Source organism: Pelophylax lessonae (assembly GCF_965119305.1).
Source record: "Pelophylax lessonae genome assembly, chromosome: 2".
NCBI lineage: Eukaryota > Metazoa > Chordata > Amphibia > Anura > Ranidae > Pelophylax > Pelophylax lessonae.
In genome coordinates, this window is record NC_138769.1 from 376,498,783 (window position 1) to 376,519,546 (window position 20,764).

The 20,764-nt window shown below is 44.9% G+C and overlaps 1 protein-coding gene across 1 annotated transcript in view; it reads left to right on the forward strand.

Annotated features, from left to right (window-relative positions):
- The window catches only part of LOC309548122 (uncharacterized protein), a 537,501-nt gene that overhangs the window by 383,923 nt on the left and 132,814 nt on the right, over positions 1-20,764 (forward strand). Inside the window, exons 28-30 of the mRNA XM_082248087.1 lie at positions 2,662-2,827; positions 5,372-5,533; positions 7,647-7,810. Of these exons, the coding sequence (XP_082104213.1) occupies positions 2,662-2,827; positions 5,372-5,533; positions 7,647-7,810 (492 nt within the window). The remainder of the gene's footprint in view (positions 1-2,661; positions 2,828-5,371; positions 5,534-7,646; positions 7,811-20,764) is intronic.

Genomic DNA, 20,764 nt, shown 5'->3' on the forward strand with positions numbered 1-20,764 from the left:
TCAGGAATATAAAATGTTCTTTGAGAGGACCCATTTCTTAGCACTATAAGGGAGGAACCAAAGCCTACACACAAGGAGCAAATGTGACTGTCCCATATACCAGATGCACTCAATATTTTATTCTTATTCCCATTTTCTCTTGTTATTATTCCAGGCTCCATCTTCTGCCTGCCTTCTTTAATTTTCTTTTTTCTTTAAAAAAAGAATAAAGAATAAATAACTGGTCTATTTTGAGGATTCAAGTCTTTTTAGAACCAGTAAATGTATCTAAAGTTTTGGAAAGGCATACTGCGGTGCACAAATGGTATTAGACTCAAGTGACTGTGAACTGCTGCATTCAGAGGAATGAATATGGCATTTAATATTAAACTTCATCCTTTTCAAAGAGCAGCTGCAATAATCAGATATACATGTGGATTCTAAAACCGTCTTCATTTTGCAAATGATAGTCATTGGCATATTTAGGTCAGAGCACTGGAGCACATCTATGTTCATCTGAAAAGTGCTCAAGCATGTAGTATTGTGTCACAAATGCAAACCAAAAAGGGAAAGAAATTTTGTGCCCTGTATCTCAGAACAGAATCTGCTCCAGGCCAGCAGTATAAGTGGGAGGATCTGCACAAAGGGTAGATCACAGTAAAAAGAAAACGTTACCGCTGAGAGACAGCCAGGAAAATATTAGAACTGTGGAGTTTTTCCCTAGAAAGCCTCCACACTACTCTAGCACACCTCAAGGAAACAGCGTGCACATGTAAAGCAGTATTTATCTACATGTGGATTATTTTAAAGGAACAACTTTCAGGCTAATTAAAAAGGATGATATTCAGTAAAAGAAATGAGGATATGCAGTATATGTCCAAATAACAGACAACCAAATGTAGTTTTCCTTTATTCATAAAAAAGAAGGATGATTGCTGATTGGTTGTTTTTAAATTATGTACTTTCCCATTTGCTTTCTGTTATTAAACATGGCTGTGTATTAGTTAATATCCCTTTGTATATTTTCCGAGTTATTAAATTGTATCACTGTTCCCGTAGGGCTTGCTGTGTGATTACAGTACCTCTGGTTACCTGCAGACAGTCAGTTAGGGACAGTTCACACATTCATCCTTATTCCCAATGGCTCATTTCTTTTTTTTTTGGTATTTATTGTGCAACTTGAATGGTAGAAGGGAATAGTGGGATACTCCAACTTGAACTGTTACAGTAGATAAGGACAACTCTCACTTGGCCTCACCAGGATACTTGTGGAAGCAGTCACACTGTTTTAACCATACTGCCGCGGGTATGGAAAGGGTTAAGTCTCCTTTCTCTCTGTCCAGCCACAGACTTGATGAACTACATTATCTTCAGGACACTCTCTAGCATCCCCTTGACTGACACCCATCCACTGACTCTTCTAGCTGAAGGGAAGGCCCCCTCAGGACACTCACTGTAGTGCAGAATCAAATCCCCCAGTGTCTCCCTTCCAGTCAGCTCTGCAGGACCTCTGGGTACAGTTCCTCTCTGATTCTTTATGCCCTCAGGTTGATCACCTGAGGCCGCATGGCAACTTCTACAGAGGAGGAGGCAGCTGCCCCCTCCCTCCAGGACTCCGTTCTCTAGCTGAAAGACCCCGAGCACATGTGCTCTTACCATTTATACAGTATCTCAGCATGCACCAAGGCATTTTCCTCCCTTTGCAAAGACACTTTTTTAATTTTGCTGGGGCATGGGCAAGGTGATAGCGTCTTTTTAAAGAAAAAAGTCCAAACTTCTTTGACTGAATAAAACATAATTGCTAGATCCATTTACTTATAGCTGAGCATCTTAGGCTCAGTATGCACCTAGAGCAGGTATAAATGACCAGGGGGCATTGAAATCTAGGTTCCCCTAAAGGTTTAAGCAGAACTAAACCCATCAATTTAACAGTTCCCCAAAACAGTTACAATAATATCATGCCATGAATGGAAATGGTCACTGTTGCTTTTTCTGTCAACCACACTGTCAACCATCAAATCGCTGGAGTCAAATAATCACTTCTGCGGCACCATAGTAACTGCAGATCAAACAGATGCTAAGATGGCAGCTTCTTTGGCTGTCAAGGATAGGAGGGTTTAGTTCTGATTTAAGTATTTCAGTGCCTGTATTGTTCTTTATTTGTGGGTTTGTTAACAGAACTTTATGGTGTAACTCTACCTTCTGAAACAAAAATACATTAATTGAGCTCCGGAGATTATCATTTTTATTTCTTGGAGTTCCAATTTAAGTCCACCTAAAGCATTGGAAATGTTCTCCTCATCTAGTGACCACTTAGCTTTCTAGCTGTTCCGACATCTACTGTAATACCAGTGATAAAGCTGTGGTTATGTATGAAATAGGTTTATGTACATCAAGCTAAGATACAGCATAAAACCATTGTGCATAGCAATTTACTGCCATTCTCATTGTCCTTTTTATGCTGCTCCCATAGCATTTTATTAAAAGCTACTGCAGCTGAAATGTGTAAAATTTGTTTCAAGATCAGTGTATGCAGTCCAAGCATGAATACAAACCATTACAGGCATCATTATGTTGATTTAGCAATGCTGAAGCAGCATAACATATGGCAGTGTGTACAATGCCAACTATTCTATTTTTGCCAATCTTGTCACATTCTCTATATGCTTTCTCTTCTTGCAGAGCTCAGAGCCTGTGCCCAGCTATGCTTCAGGATACTACTTCACAGATGACGCTAAGCCCACAAGGTCAGAAATGGAGATTATGTCCACATTTCAAAAAGATACCTTGTTCCCCATGCAGGTGAAGGATATGTCAGAACAATTAATGGAGAAAGAGCAGAGCCAAGGTATACAGACTACAGACTTGCATGCTATGGAAGGAAAATATGTTAACACCAATTTTTCCCTGCCAATAAACAGTCAAATAATTTCATTTTACATTTTTAACAAATAATGTAATGAGAAACACTATATTTACAAGAACAAAAACACAGATACAAAAAAAGCCATCAGTGGCAATCAAGTACTTTGCCAGCTCTCTTCAGGAGTCTTCCTAGAACAGTACAGTTCCACATTAAGCTGTGCATCTATCTTGTGCTGTTACTGTATGCTTGAATAGATTCTAATAATAGAGTGTTGCAGTGTTGAATTCAGATGAATATATGAGAATATGATTTAAATATTATTGTCACATACTAAGATCTGTGAACAGAAACATCAGCATAAAATCTCACCCTGGTGTGCTTACAGAGAACAATAAAACATTCAAATCTTTCCCTGCCCTGATGGGACCTACCCTTTGTTGTTCCTGACATAGACAGAAGGGGCAGCTGCCCTGGGCACTGTGATATCATGTGAGGTGGGGGGGGGGCAACGCAAGGAGATTGAGAGGGGAGGGGATTTGTGTTGTGAGGAGAAATTTGGGGGGCAGCAGGGAGTAAGAATTGTACTAGGAGGGGAAATTTGGTGGTGAGTGCTAGGAGTGGTGATTCAGGGGTGATTTGGGTTGGGGGGGAGATGGGCACAGAGGATTTGTGCTAGGAGGGTGAATTTGGGAGGGGGGGTTGTGCTAGAAGAGGTGATACGGTAGCGGGGGATTGATGCTAGGAGGAGATTTTTTTGGGGGGAGGGGATTTGTGCTAGTAGGGATGATTAGGGGGTACTTGTGCTGGGGGGGGGGTGGGGAGAGATATTTGTGCTTGGAGGGGGATTTGGGGGGGCGGGGTTAGGGGGGTGTGCATTTGTGCTGGGGGGATTTAGGGGATGGAGGCGGCAGAGATCTGTGCTGGGATGGGGGAGAATTTTTGCTTAGGGGATAATCATGCAAATTTGCACTCACTTTTTTTTTTTTTTGAGGGGGGATTTTTTCTGATCCATACTGCTCATACATCCTGGGGTGGGGGGGGCGCAGTTTGTTATGTTAGCCCTGGGCTCTAGATGGCCTTGTCCCAACCCTGGTCACATGCATGCTAAGGTCAGTTAGGGAAGACTTAAATTAACTTGCCAGTATGTTTTAGGACTGTGGGCAAAAGCTTACCTAAATATGGGGAAAAAGTACAAGAGTCAGGCCTATGATGCCAGTTTTAGGATATCTACTTTTATCCTTTTATTGACACAGCTTGGTCATGGGTCTAACACAGCTTCTTAGTTCATGGGACACAACCTCATGTGTATGACAAAACCTCACCCTGTGCTAATCACCCTTCATCTTTTACCTGATGCAAGTTTATTCCACATGATGAGGTCCCTGAAACCTTATCACAGGTGTCCTATTATTTTACGTATAATATCATCCTTCATCTGAAAAACTCTCCCCCCATCTCTACCATCCTATTTCCTTTCAGCTGATAAATTCTAATCCTCCATCTGAAATATCATCCTTTAGGGCCAGTTCACACTACAATTTCGATGTTCCGGATGCATTTCTACATGCACATTTTCAATGATTTTTTTAAAATATATTGATGTAGAATAAAGACGCATTGGACTGCATCTGGTGTGAATCAGCCAAAATATCAGCGAACATCAGATATACTGCTGTCCTTCATCAGATAAATAGTTCTCCTAAATCTAACATAATGTTTTTTTTTCCCATAAATTGTGATATTAGAATTTACTTAGTATCATTGTGCATCTAATCCATCCTCATCCTCCATCTGATATAGGGGCCCATTCATACCAGAAACTGCGTGGTTATTGAGTGTTTTTGCATGCGCAGTGTTGTACATTTGACACACTTTTTTTTTCGTATACACATGCATTTGCGGTGCAGATTTCCTAAGCTTGCATTTCCTTTGAGGTCACTTTTATCTCCTTTCTTCTCTGGCCTTTTAAGTGTACTGCCCTGTGTTGCATTTCTGTGCATTTGCAGTGCAGAAAAATGCAGCATGCTATACTTTTTCTTTTTTTCACTGCACTGCAATAGTGTGAACTATGCCCATAGTATATCCTGGATTTTGGACAGTCTTTGCAGTTAAAGAGCAGCCAAAAATGCATCCCATGGCAATCATTTATTATATTTATTTTACAATAATAGTTTTTTGAATTATTGTTGGCTATTCTTTATTGGAAACTATATAGTATGTAAAATATGCATTGTAGTAATTTTTTCCTTACCATGTTTTAGACGTTTATCCCAAAGTTTTACTGCATGTGTAATGTTCTCTATCATATGGTATTTTGTTACTTCCAAGTACTTTACACAATAAGTCAAGATTTATAGTGATATTATACTATATATATTATAGTATACTATATAATATACAATACTATTTTTATTATACTATACCAATATTATGCTATTTCTTATACTAGAATAGAGAAAAAAGGCTAATGTAATGTAATTTCTTCCATGTATGATGATAGTTGACTATTTTTTGTTAATATTACAGTTCCAGAAGGCAATGTGGTAGATTGGTATAAGCAAAGGATTGGAGGTGATAAGTCTTCTTTCCTACAGCCATCACTTAACTATTGTAACATTCATCATGCCGTACGCTATCGACAGCATAGTGGTCTGCGTCTGAAAATTAGACAAGCATTTGGACTTGAAGGTAAATTACATCTTTAATAAAATAAAATGTATTTTCTTTTTTTTTTTATTCTGTTTGCATTTACACAATATAACATTTTACACTAATTAAATCATAAAATTAAAATAGTTTTATTTTCTTAATAAATTAGGGCTAAAAAAGATCTCAAAGATAGGGTTCTCCCTCCCTACGCAGTTAAGGGAGTATCTCGGCAATCTACATTGAAGGTCCCACTCTTTTGTTGCTACCCTACAATACTCTTTATCAACCCCCCCCCTTGATTCACCTCCCCCCCTTCCCTCCCTTCCCCCCTCCCCCCCACATCGCAACTTCCCCTAACATCATCCCCCCCCCATCGCCCAATCGACACTTCATGTGAACTTACTTCACTGATACCTCACCTATCCCAAGGCCAGACTCCATTCCTACTAATAGTTTATTTTATTCAGGTATAAGTTTACTGTTTTACATCATTTATATTTTTGATGTTTCCCGTCGACAATCGATTCTTCATGTATGTTTGATGCAATGTACTTCTCGCATGCGTCATAACGCATTTCTTGTTCAATGTCACTATTTAAAGTTTCCATGTTTGCTTACCTTTTTCTCAATAAAATATTTTTATGGAAAAAGAAAAAAAGATCTCAAAAACACCAACTTATTTCATAAACAGCAAAGAGCAGTAATGCTGTAACTCGTAGTTTACTATAGTCAGACCAGTTTACAGATGATTTCTTATTGCTGACATGGGTGCAGTTTTCATATCATCTTTGCTTTTAGCATTGCATTACTGAATAAAACAGTGGATGAGGAACTGCAAAGACCTTTTAAGGATTGTGTTTTTGCTAAGCATCTACAACTTTTTATAATCAGCTCTAACGTTTCCATACTTATTTAGCAAACCTTCAACTAGCAGTTCACTATTGTTCCCATGTACTTGGTCATGCTATTATCCCTAGAAAGTGTTAAAACATTTTTAAAAAAACATTCAGTTGTTGCATTGATACATATTTGTACGTTTTTGAATACTTGGAAACCATACACAAGATGTAAAACCTATTATTTTTTTTGTTTTGGATAAAATGGGGATGGGCTGGAATTTCAGTAAAGTATTGTATTTGTCCTCATAAAGAAGATATTTTTCAAAAAGGACCAGAGGGATAATCTCCCAAATGGGAACATAATGTCCAAATAGAGGTTCCAAGGTTTCTTTTTTTGCTGCCAGTGTGCTCACTTCCTTTTGTGTTGGACACCTGTCAAACAGACAGGAAATGTGGAGATTCTTCCTCTCTTTCTGATCTAACCTCTGATAAATAAACAGGAAGTGAGGAGACTACTCCCAAATAGAGACACACACCGAAAAAAAATTTGACACAGGTTTTAAGCCTCTTCCGCTATCTACTAAGCTAAAAAAAAATTGAAAAAAAGTTTTATGTGGAATTTAAACATTGTTGTGTAGTTTTTCTGCTACATTTTACATTGCACTCTGTGAAAGAATACTTCAGGTTGGCTTTGACTTGATGTTTACTTTGTATTCATTGGCTTTAACGTGCTGCATCTCCCAATGACTTGGTTGGTAAAATCTCAGCACTTTACGGCTGGAGTAATAACAAGACAATCCCACTCTCACTAATGTATTTTAATTTATTTTAAGGACAATGCAAATGGCATGGGAACATTCAAAGACCCCAATGTAAGTGGGTACAGAGCGAAGAACTTATAAGAAAGAAGAATAAAAAGAAATTTGTGGTTCCCCCAGTCCATCAAATACCTTTTGTAATTGAAACGTTTCCTTTTTCCTTAATAACCCTCTGAATAAAAACGTACATCAATTTACAGTTTCTAATGAAAATGTGGATTGGTTGCTGGAGTAATACCCCCTTTTTTCTCTTTTTTTTAAATAAACTGTGCCTAATTTATGCTTTATGTTGACTTGTGATTTGAATGTGGTGCATTCAGCAATCCACAGCATTTGAAGTCTGTCACCTATCTCAGAAAGAACAGGCAATTACCAACCTTTTGACACATGAAATCTACCTGTGCATAACTGGCATTACAACATAATTGTTAATTTCTTGCACATGCCAGCTAATGTTATACTATTCTTTTTTCTTTTTCTTTTACACATAATTAGTGGAAGGTCTTTACATCAGTGCCTTTGCTAGAATTCTAAAGGGAGCCCAAAGTATACAGTTACCTGCGTTGGCACAAAACTGGGGAGGAGAGGAGAAATTTCTGACAAGACAGCATGACTTCACAAGCCTGCAAACCTCACCAAGGTGGAATGATCCTTCAACGGTATGTGGCAAGATAATTGCAAGTTCATCATTTATGACGTTTTTGTAAGGCTAGTCCACACCACATGCAGTCCAGTGCATTTTTTTTGCTGCATGAAAAGTAGGTTATATGGTTTCCAATGGCATAGTTCACACCAGTGCAGTCAGGTCCAGGGCTTTCCAGTTCCAGAAAAAAAAGTAGAACATACAGCATTTTTCCTGCACTGGACTGTACTGGAACGCAGTAAAACACATCAGTAAAACACTGATGTAAGAGAAAAAAACGGGGGGGGGGGGATCAAATGTCACTGAAACATTGATGATTGACAGGGTTAGCATAAGGGTTAATATTACCTTGTAAGAGTTTTGTTGGGATAATACGTTAGGTTAGCATTTGACTGTGGTGGTCCAGATTTTGTTCCAGTTGGTTATGTCTAAAGGTATGTCTTAGTTATGTCAAAGGATTCTTTTAGGTCTCTCTACCATTTCTTTATATATAGGAGTTTCAGTAAGCTTGTTGAGTCTAGAAGATCTTTCTTTCATGCAGATATTTAAAAGGAGTCAAACGTATTGGGCAATTTGTAGGGTGTTTGATAAGGATGTAATGTCTAATCTGCATGTATCAGAATGTTTTAGTGTGGGGCAATTTCCTGTATTCTCTAGGGTATTGGAGTTATTTTAATGCCATCAAAAGAGGTCATAAGCCTATTCAACACATTTAAAGTGCCAGAAAGCTTGTGAATTCTCATGTGTGGGGGAGAATGAGGGGCTGTGCAGAATCCTTGTTTCTGGGAGGTGAGATGATATTAAATTGCTGAAGTATTTCACAAGTCCTATTGTCTTCAACATGTTACATAGTGGGGGGCGTGGCTTGGATGTAGAGCAGTGAAGACGTGTGCTCTGGGAGCTCCTGCCATCCTGAACATTTGCACCCATCCTGTTGCTCACTAACCTGCCAGACTTACCTCCGGTGCCCTCTGCGGTACTGGGGTATCTCTCCGCTACTCACTCATGCCTTCCAGGCGTATATCAGCCCCGCCACAGTCACATACCAAGCCCTCGGTGCCTCTGGCCTTGTGCTCCGACGCCATCTTGGCTGACCAACTACGCACTCTCCTGGCCAGCATGGAGGCAGCTCAAGTCATGGACTCCTCTCCCGGCACCTGGACCCGTGCGGTGGGCTCGGACACTGAGGTCATCCTCCATGCCATCAAGCACAGCAAGATATCCCTGTTGGTCAGAATTGATCACCTCGCGGAGGAGTGTAACCTCATCCGCAATGACCTGGATAAGATCAGGGGGTGCTTAACTGAAATGGAACAGCGTGTCTCTGCTGCTGAGGACACTACTGCACAACACTCTGGCCTTCTGGCCAGCTTGCAGACCAAAGTCGACCTGCTAATGCCGAGAATCGCATGAGGCGTAACAATGTGAGGGTCCTGGGCCTGCCAGAGGGAGCAGAGGGGGATGCTCTGGCCAAGTTTGCCGAGCGTTTCTTTAAGGACCCCTTGGGATTGATGGAGGTGTCCCCCACCTACGTGGTGGAGCGGGCCCATCGGGTCCCCACTGGTAGGGGGATTCCGGGCGCCCCACCGAGACCCTTCCTAGTCCGCTTTCTTAACTACAGGGACAGGATCCTTAACGAGGCCCGAAAACACCCTGACCTGCGCTTTGAAAATGCTGCTGTCCACCTATATGCTAACTTCTCGGATGATCTACAAAAGAAACGCAAGTCCTTTACTGATGTTCGCCAGAGGCTGAGAGAGAAAGGGGTGCAGTACGGGATGCTATACCCCAGTCGCTTGCGGGTCACTCACGGCGGAGTGGTGCTCTTCTTTAACACGCCGGAGGATGCGGATGCCTGGCTGTTGGCCCTGCGCTAAAGTTTATAAAGGTACTCTGGGGATCCTTTGTTCTTATTTTTTCCTCTTTTGCTACACAGTCTTTTCTACCCTCCTGCGGATTGGTACAGTGCTGACTACCTCCTTATGGATTCCCCCTTTTTATCCTTCTGACCTGGCAGTTTTTTCCCTTGTTTGTTTTGGTGTACCCCCAGCCTGGATCGTCTGTTCCAAGGAGCTCCCCAAGTAGCGTGTTTATGACTTTGTTTTGCTTAACCCCTTTTTTCTTTCTTTTGCGCAGTTTTTTGGGCCATTAAATAAGTGGGAGACCGTGACTGCTCTCCTACAGCGGGGGTTCTTGTTTTTCCTGGCATAGTGCCTGATGTTAGCTTTCTAAGTTTTTCAGGGCAGCATTGTTCTACAGGTTTTTGGGGATGAAGCCGACCTGGAACACAGTTGTCTCCCGGTTTGGCAGGGAGTTTTTGTTTTTTCCTTTTTTTCTTTTGTTTCTGGCTGCAAACCCATGTTATGTCACTAATTTTCAGGTCATGTTTACTGCTTCACCATTATTTTATGTATCACTGTGCAACTCAGTCTGGTGTATATACCTTGAAGTGGCTGGGTCTGAGGGTTGGTGTGGTTGGTTCCCCCCTAGCTCTGGGGCTATTCTTACACTGTCCTCCGGTCTCCTGTTCTATGTTTTTTTCCTTTGAATCATGCTAGACCGAATTAAAGTGGTGTCTTGGAATGACAAATTTAAACGTGCACTTTTATGAGTACCTGCAGTCCTCTAAACCGCACATAGTTTTTCTCCAAGAGACTCACCTGACGGGCAGTGTGGTTTTGGCTCTTCGCAGACGCTAGGTGGGTCAATCCTTTCACGCCACCTACTCCTCCTATGCCAAGGGGGACTCTGTTCTAGTGAATAGGGCTCTACCTTGTCGAGTTGAGCGGATCATTACGGACCCCAAAGGTCAATTTATTATCCTTGCCCTGGAGATTGAGGGCCGCATATTTCTTTTTGTGAATATATATGTCCCTCCACCCTTCTCCAGTGTTGTATTGTATCACATCTCTTACATAGTTACATAGTTACATAGTTAGTGAGGTTGAAAAAAGACATCCGTCCATCCAGTTCAACCTATGATGTGTGTGTGTGTGTTTGCTGTTAACCGTACATTGTATACCCCTGTATGTTGTGGTCTTTAAGGTCCCCATCTAATAGTTTTTTGAAACTATCAATGCTCCCTGCTGATACGACTGCTTGTGGAAGAGAATTCCACATCCTTACTGCTCTTACAGTGAAGAACCCCTTAAGCACTTAAACCGCTTTTCCTCTAGTTTTAGTGAGTGGCCATGTGTCTTATTGTATCTCCTTTCTCTGAATAGTTTGTTCCTTATGCTAGGGTCGCCAGTACAGTATTTGTACATTGATATCATATCCCCCCTCAATCGTCTCTTCTCCAGAGAGAATAAGTTCAGTGCTTGTAGTCTTTCCTCATAGCTGATGTCCTCCATTCCCCTAATTATTTTTGTTGCCCTTCTCTGGACTCTTTCCAGTTCCAGCACATCCTTCCTGAGGACCGGTGCCCAGAACTGGACAGCATACTCCAGATGTGGCCGAACCAGAGTCTTGTAGAGCGGGAGAATAATCTCTTTATTTCTGGAGTGAATCCCCTTTTTTATGCATCCCAGTATTCTGTTGGCTTTGCTTGCAGCGGCTTGGCATTGCATGCCACTGCCAAGCCTGTTGTCTACCAGTACCCCCAGGTCCTTTTCCATCCTAGACTCACCCAGAGGTTCCCCCCCCCCCCCTAGTGAGTAGCTTGCTTTCTGGTTTCTGGCCCCCAAGTGCATTACTTTACATTTTTCAACATTAAACCTCATCTGCCATGTAGTTGCCCAACCCCATTATTTTGTTCAGGTCCGCTTGTAAGGTTTCCACATCCTGCATAGAAGATATTGGCATGCCTAGTTTAGTATCATCTGCAAATACTGAGATTGTACTAGATATCACCTCCTCTAGATCATTTATGAATAAATTAAACAGGATTGGTCCCAGAACAGAACCCTGGGGGACCCCACTTTCCACACCCGCCCAATCCGAGTACTCCCCATTAATCACCACCCTCTGTACTCTCCCCTGGAGCCAGTTCTCTATCCAGATACTCACCTTATGGTCCATACCTACCTTCCTTAGTTTGTACAGTAAGCGTTTGTGGGGAACGGTGTCAAAGGCCTTTGCAAAGTCCAGATACACCACATCCACAGGCTTTCCTTTATCTAGGTGGCAGCTCACTTCCTCGTAGAAGGTTAATAGATTGGTTTGGCAAGAACGATTTTTCATGAATCCATGCTGATTACTACTAATAATACCATTTTTATTACTAAAGTCTTGTATGTGGTTCCTTAACATCCCCTCCAAGATCTTGCAGACTACAGATGTTAGGCTGACCGGCCTATAGTTACCCGGGATATATCTCGGCCCCTTTTTAAATATTGGTACCACGTTGGCTTTTTTCCAATCAGCTGGCACAATACCCGTCTGTAAACTATCCTTAAAGATCAAGAATAATGGTCTGGCAATCACCTGGATGAGCTCTTTAAGAACCCTTGGGTGCAAGCCATCTGGTCCCGGTGATTTATTTATGTTAAGTTTCTCTAGTTTAGTTCTAAGTCTATCTTCTGTTAGCCATGGTGGCACTTCCTGAGGTGTGTTGTTTAGTTTGGCCTTACAAGCTGGGTTAGTGTAGCCCCCCGATTCTTTTGTGAAGACTGAAGAGAAGAAATTATTTAACACTTCGGCCTTTTCTCTGTCCTCAGTGGCCATATTTCCTTTGTCATCTTTTATGGGGCCAATGTGTTCTGGCCTCGCTTTCTTACTGTTTATATACCTAAAGAATTTCTTGGGGTTCTTTTTACTCTCCTCCGCTATATGTCTCTCGTGTTCTATTTTAGCCGCCCTGATTTCGTCTTTACATTTCTTATTGCACTCTTTGTAATGCTTAAATGCTGCCAATGACCCCTCAGTCTTATATTTTTGAAGGCCTTTTCTTTAGCACTAATATGCATTTTTATGTTGGAGTTTAGCCACCCAGGGTTTAGTTTTGCTCTTTTAAATTTATTTCCCTTTGGAAAGCACTGGCCAATCCCCTTGTTAAGTATGCTCTTGAAGCACTCCCATTTTTCCCTTTGTTCCCAGGGTTCTATCCCATTTGATTTTCTATCAGCGAGCGCAGTTTTGGGAAATTGGCTCTTTTGAAATTCAGTGTCCTTATATTACCCTTGTGTTTCCTATTACTGTAATTAATACTGAAACTTCACTTCCTCGTATTACTTCCTCGTCACTGTTTCCTAAGTTGCCCCGTATTTCTATATCCGTGAGCAGGTCTGTATTGTTGGTAATCAGTAGGTTAAGTACCGCATTGTTTCTTGTCGGTGCATTCACCATCTGACCCATGAAATTGTCCTGCAAAACATTTAGGAACTGCCGAGCCTTGGCTGAGTGTGTGGTTCCTTCTGCCCAGTCTATATCTGGATAATTAAAGTCCCCCATTATAATGAGATTTCCCATCCTTGCTGCCAATCCTATCTGTAAAATGAGGTCTGCCTCCCCCTCCTCCCTCTGGTTGGGGGGCCTATAGCATACGCCCAATATTACCTTCCCCACCGTGCCTTCCCTTTGAAGCTCTACTCATAGGGATTCTGCCTCGTCCATAGCTCCATTATTAATATCATCCCTCATATTTATCTGTATACTGTTCTTAATATACAGACATACCCCTCCCCCCTTTTTACCTTCTCTATCTCTGCGATAAAGGGAATACCCCTGAATGGTCGCCATCCAGTCACGAGAGCTGTCAAACCAAGTCTCTGTTATCCCCACAAAATCGAAGTCCTCCTCAAACATCAGTAGCTCCAGCACTCCCATCATGTTGGCCAGGCTTCTGGCATTGGTATACAAACCTCTTAATTTTGACCAGTTACATATATCCTAATTTGATGTTTTTAGGCTGCTCTCTTGATTTTTCCCCATACCCCCCCTGGGTTTAGGAGCTCCAAACACCCTACCACTAATGCCCCCATTTATGCCCTCTCAATCTTGCTTTCCACTGGCTAATTCTACATCTGTACCCTCCCCCCCGTCACCTAGTTTAAAAGCCCCTCTAACTTTTCGGCCATCCTCCCACCCAGTACGGCTGCACCCTCCCCATTTAGGTGCAATCCGTCCCTACCAAAGAGCCGGTGGCCGACTGAGAAGTCGGCCCAGTTCTCCAGGAACCCGAAACCCTCCTTTCTACACCAGCTCCTCAGCCACTTGTTAACTTCCCTGGTCTCCCGCTGCCTCTCTGGTGTGGCTAGAGGTACAGGTAGTATTTCTGAAAATACTACCTTGGAGGTCCTACTCCTCAACTTAGCTCCTAAGTCCCTGAAATCGTTTAGGACTCTCCATCTTCCTCTGCCTATGTCATTGGTACCCACGTGTACCATGACAGCTGGGTCTTCCCCAGCCCCACCCAATAATCTGTCCACCCGATCCGCGATGTGCCGAACCCGAGCGCCCGGCAAACAACAGACTGTTCGGCGCACACGGTCTTTGTGACAGATTACACTGTCTGTCCTTCTAATAATTGAGTCCCCTACCACCAGCACCTGTCTTTCCTTTCCCTTTCTCCCGGCCTCACTGGAGGAGTTCTTCCCCTGGCAGCTAGGGGCGTCGCTCTGCTCCAGCAATGCTGGTCCCTGACTGGTTTCCCCAACATCACACAACGGGGCGTAACTATTGGGGTGCTCCAGCCCAGGATCAGCCTCCTTGCCTTGTCCCCTTCTACCCCTCCTAACTGTTACCCCTCTACTCTGCTCTGATGCCTGCACCTCCATTACTCGGCCCACCTCTGTGCAGGCCCCTGCCTACGCCTGACGGGTACGATCCTGGCTCTCCTCCGGTATGGACATTCATCTCAGTGTTGCCAGCTGCTTCCCTAGATTCAGGACCTGAGCTTCCAGGGAATCAACTTGCTTACATTTTGTGCATTTGTATTCACCCTCGATCGCATGACCGAGGAACACATACATATCACAAGATGTACACCGAGTCGCATCTCCACACCCGCCGGGCATTGTACCTACTAATCTAATCTAAAGGGGATTCAGTGATTTAAGTCTATCCTATGTGGCTATTTCCTGGCTTCCTAACTCTACCTTCTCACCCTCTGGTACACCGCTACCCTCACTTGACACTCAGTTGTACAACACTCACAATCTCACAGCCCGGTCAGTCGCACAACACTCCCAGTCGCACAACACTCCCAGTCGCACAGCCCGGTCAGTCGCACCACACTCCCAGTCGCACCACACTCCCAGTCGCACAGCTCGGTCAGACGCACAACACTCTCAGTTGCCCAACACTCTCAGTCGCACAGCCCGGTCAGTCGCGCAACACTCTCAGTTGCCCAACACGCTCATTCGCACAGCCCGGTCAGTCGCCCAACACTCACAGTCGCCCAACACTCACAGTCGCACAACACTCAAAGTCGCACAACACTCACAGACACACAGCCGATCAGTCGCACAACACTCACAGACACACAGCCCGGTCAGTCGCACAACACTCACAGTAGTAATAGGTACTCACAGGCACTCAGGTAGTAATAGGTAGTCACAGGCACTCAGGTAGTAATAGGTACTCACATGCCCTCAGGTAGTAATAGGTACTCCCAGACACTCAGGTAGTAATAGGTACTCCCAGACACTCAGGTAGTAATAGGTACTCCCAGACACTCAGGTAGTAATAGGTACTCACAGGCACTCAGGTAGTAATAGGTACTCACAGGCACTCAGTAGTAATAGGTACTCACAGTCTCTGACCGCCTGGCTGAGTTTTCGGCTCAGCGAATCTTTGTAGCTGGGGATTTTAACAGCATTCTGGATGGGGAGTTGGATACCTCGAATCCGAGTCGACAGTCCTGCTTAGAGCTACAGACCTGGGCCTCGACCCTACAGCGCACTGAGCTGTGGAGGTGGAAGCACCCACAGACTAGATTCTATTTGCATGTCTCCGCTTCCCATCGCTCTGGTTCTCGAATTGATTTGGCGTTTTGTTCCCCCTCTGCCCTTCCATGTGTCCTCTTGGCCGGCTTTCTGCCTGCCGGTCTCTCTGATCACTCGCTGGAAGTTCAACTGCGGCTGGGGGACCGGGGAGAGCAGGGCAGTTGGCTTTTGGGCTGCGGGTGGCTGCAAAACCAGAGGGTGATGGAGGGGATGTCCGGCAAGATTGCTCAATATTGGGACCTGAATGACCTCACCTCATCAGCACTGGTATGCTGGGACGCTTTTAAGGCCACTGTACGTGGAGATTATATTTCTGCCATTAAATCTGCCAGGGTGGAGTGCGCTGCGGAGAGGGTTGCCCTGGAGGCGGCAGTGGTGGAGGATGAGACCTGATTTGCCTCGGACCCCTCTCCTGGGGCGTACTCCTCCCTGGCCCAGTCTAGAAGAGCCTTGCACTTGCATGTCTCCTCGGCCGCTAAGGCTGAGGTGGGGTCACTCCGGGCCAGGATCTTTGAGTCAGGCGACAAAAATGGTAGACTTCTGGCTAATTTGGTGGTGGACTTTAGGCTACAGACCGTAGTCCCAGTTATTAAATCTGCCTGGGGGGATCTTCTCAGGGACCCTGCTGAGATCCTTCTGGAATTTCAAAATTAATATGAATGTTTGTATGGTGCAGGCCCCCCCGGCCGGACGGTCGGAACTTGGGAACTGTCATTACCAACACTGTCATCCGAAGATGTTGCCCTTCTAGAGGCGGATTTTACCCTAGAGGAGGTTGAGCAGGCCATTCACTCCCTCCCCCCGGGAAGACCCCTGGTCCTAATGGCCTGCCGGGGGACTGGTATAAGATGTACATTGCTGATTTGGCACCCAGGCTCTTGGCGGCTGGTACTCAAAATTTTTTGGGGGGCGCAAACAGAAAAATGTAATAGGCATTGCTTTGCGGCAAAAAATGCTGTAAAAAATTGCGTGACGTTGAGGTCGCAAAAGTGTGAAAGGGGCCTTCAGTAATTAAGGTATAGTGTGCCCCCTTTCAATGCAGAGAGACCAGCGTGCCCCCTTTCAATGCAGAGAGACCAGTGTGCCCCCTTTTTAATGCACAGTGACCAGTGTGCCCCCTTCAAAACAGTGACCAGCGTGCCCCCTTCAAAACAGTGACCAGCGTACATGCCCCCTTTCAATGCAGTGACCAGCGTACATGCCCCTTTCAATGCAGTGACCAGCGTACATGCCCCCTTTCAATGCAGTGACCAGCGTGTATGCCTCCTTTCAATGCAGTGACCAGCTACATGCCCCCTTTCAATGCAGTGACCAGCGTACATGCCCCCTTCAATGCAGTGACCAGCGTACATGCCCCCTTCAATGCAGAGACCAGCGTACATGCCCCCTTTCAATGCAGTGACCAGCGTACATGCCCCCTTCAATGCAGTAACCAGCGTACATGCCCCCTTCAATGCAGTGACCAGCATACATGCCCCTTTCAATGTAGTGACCAGCGTACATGCCCCTTTCAATGTAGTGACCAGCGTACATGCCCCCTTCAATGCAGTGACCAGCGTACATGCCCCCTTTCTATGTAGTGACCAGCGTACATGCCCCCTTCAATGCAGTGACCAGCGTACATTCCCTCTTTCAATGTAGAGACCAGTGTACATGCCCCTTTCAATGTAGTGACCAGCGTACATGCCCCTTTCAATGTAGTGACCAGCATACATGCCCCTTTCAATGTAGTGACCAGCGTACATGCCCCTTTCAATGTAGTGACCAGCGTACATGCCCCTTTTAATGTAGTGACCAGCGCACATGCCCCTTCAATGTGGTGACCAGCATACATGCCCCTTTCAATGTGGTGACCATCATACATGCCCCTTTCAATGTAGTGACCAGCGTACATGCCCCCTTCAATGTAGTGACCAGCGTACATGCCCCCTTTCAATGTAGCGACCAGCGTACATGCCCCTTTCAATGCAGAGACCAGCGTGCATGCGTGCCCCCTTCAATGCAGTGTGCCGCCCCCCCCCCCCCCAGACCAGTGCACTTACCTGGAGCCCTGGAGCAGTCCCGGCGATGGCTTCTCTTCAGTCCCCCGGCGGCTCGTCTCCACAAGTCCTCCTGCTCCCGCCTCCTCCTCGGCCAATGGCATGGGGTTTGCCTTGCGGCCAGTCAGGAAGCCCGTATTTTCATTCGCTATTGTCACACAATGGGTGGGCTCGGGACGCACTGCGCCCCGGGTCCACCCTTTAAATCGCCCTATTAGAGCCTCTGGCTCAAATCAGGTGATGCCAAAAAGAAAAAGCCCCATTGAACTCCATGCGTCCGGCACCCCTGCATGTAGATTAGGGGGCCGGATGCATGGATAGGGGGGGTGGCGCCCCTGCGCCCCCAATGCACCGGCCGCCACTGTGTATGCCTCTTGCATGGAGTCCGATGCTTTGCCTGACTCCATGTTTTCGGGCTCATATCATCTTGATTCAGAAGCCTGGGAAAGACCCTACTCTGTGCTCGGCCTACAGGCCCATCTCCCTACTGAATTATGACTTAAAGATCCTTACCAAGATGCTTGCTACTAGATTAATGAAAGTTCTCCCTTTTCTGATCAATTTTGACCAAACTGGCTTTATGCCGGGTAAGTCTACTGACATCAATATATGTAGTGTTTACTCATTTGCAGGTCCCAGTGGAGGCTCAGGGGGCCCGAGTGATGGTGGCGCTCGATCTAGAAAAGGCATTAGATTTGGTGGCATGGCCTTATATGGCGGAGGTGCTGGAGGCCTTTGGCTTCGACCTGACTTTCCGTAGTTGGATCTCCATTCTCGACAGTCACCCTCGGGCTCAGATTAAGTTGGGTGGCAGATTGTCTACTCCCTTTAACATTGAGCAGGGCACTCGTCAGGGTTGCCCGCTGTCACCAGCCTTGTTCTCCCTGGTGATGGAGCCCCTGGCGGCACCTGTCCGTGGTTCCAGGGGGATCGGGGGGATTCGGGTGGTGTCCCTGGATGAAAAATTGGCACTCTATGCCGATGATATTGTCCTTTTCCTCCGGGACCCTGGCCGGTCGCTCCGGTCGGCCCTGGACCTACTTACAGTTTTCACTGAACTGTCTGGCCTTAGGGTGAACTGGGACAAGTCACTTATCCTTAAGGTAGACGGGAGTGCCCGCCTACAGGCGGACCTCTCTCTGCCGTTATGTTGGACGGATAAGATCAAATACCTGGGCATCGTTATCTCCCCTGATATATGGGATTTTTGTAGCCTCAATTTATTTCCCCTATTACAGAAGTTTAAGGCTAAACTGCGATCCTGGGCAAATCCTCCCCTGTCTTTAATTGGTCGAATTAACTTAGTCCAAATTAAACTGCTCCCCCCTCTTCTGTATGTGCTGCGTCACTCCTCGATTTGGATTCCCAAGACAGTATTTAGACAGTTTAATTCCCACATTCTCACTTTCCTGTGGGGCTCTCGCCCTCCCAGGATTAGACTATCGGTGCTTCAGCGGCCTTGGACTAGGGGGGAATTGGCTTGTCCTGTTTTTTTTCATTATTATATAGCCGAACTTTTGACCCATGCTCATAATTGGCTGATCTTGGACACGTCCAATACCACGGTGGCTCTGGAGGCGGCCCTAGTGGGCTCCTACAAGGGGCTGCGTAATCTGCTGTTTCGTGGAGCCAAGGCCCCGTACCCACTCGCTGTTTCTATGGTGGCGGTGATTAGGGCATGGGCGCTACAGACTCCGTATGTTAGGACGGGATCCGGTCGTCGGTTCCCGAACTCCCCCTTATGGATGAATCTGGAGTTGCCGGAGTTTTTCTCCATTCCGGATCCCTCTGTGTGGGCCACCAAGGGAGTCCTCCACTTGTCTCATATTTGTCATGGAGAGACGCTGTTGACGTTTGACCAGCTGAAGGCCCAACTCACATTTTTTTCGATGCCTACAGCTTCAACATGCCTTACACAAGCAGTTTGGGGACTCCCCATCTGATTTCACTGTGGCGGATTAAGAGACCATCCTCCGGGATGATTTTGTTGTGTTTTGGGTTTGTCACCTTGTCACATACCTATCTAACTTCTTCACTTCTCTCACCCATGGACCTTGAACCCATCCACGACAAACTTGTCTATTACCTTGTAAAACTTTTTTGAAAATAAACTGTTCAATTTTTATTCTATGATACTTTACTTTGCTCTTGCCCTTCAAGTCCCAACAACCTTGGTTTGAGGCACCAAACCCAAAACACAACGATTTCACAGGAACGGTGGCAAAACCTTACTATAGGGCATTCTAGAGATCAAAACCCCTTACCAATTTACCCCCGGATGGATAACACATCCACGTCCTCATAGACCTCTAAAAAGCCCAACTAATTACCAACCTCTCTCATGCTGATCAGCAGAGCATTAAAAAAAATAAAAATATTCTGGAGAAACCCCCCCCCCTTTCTCTGTGACCAAACCACAGGCAATAGAAAGGAGGCCCCCCCCCCTTCTTTCTTTTCCCACATAAGAAAGAATGACACAAAAGGAAGGAAGTAAGATGGGAGACCTGGTAGGAAATGAATGGGACAGCCTAATGCAGGGCATACAGACCAGCTTCCAGGGAAAAGAACAGCAGGATTCTGACATCCTAGCCCTCTTCACAACTCTAAGAAAACATTTAGAGCGTAAATCCACCCTTCACTGGCACATAAAATCCTTCAAAATTTATATCAACGAAAATATTAACCTTGTAGGCCTAAGGATCCAGATTTTCCCAATCATAGATAATGTGACCTTACAGATGAAAAAGGATTGGGAAAATAAATTAAATGAATGCTCACGCAATCTAATGATTCTGTTACAAGAAGAATACCTTAGGCAAACCAAAAGTCTGGACAGTGACATAAGGAATATTTACGAAAAACTGTCCCCCCTAAAAACGGCTACACTAAAGAGCGAACAGGAAAACAAACTCAAACTACATCTGGAGGAGCACAGTAAAGAAATCCTTAGGAAGAAAGAACGAAAATACTGTCAGGACAAAAACGCCTTCAGCCAGGGAAGAGCATATAAATGGACAAACCTAAGACCAACTCGCAAAACACAAT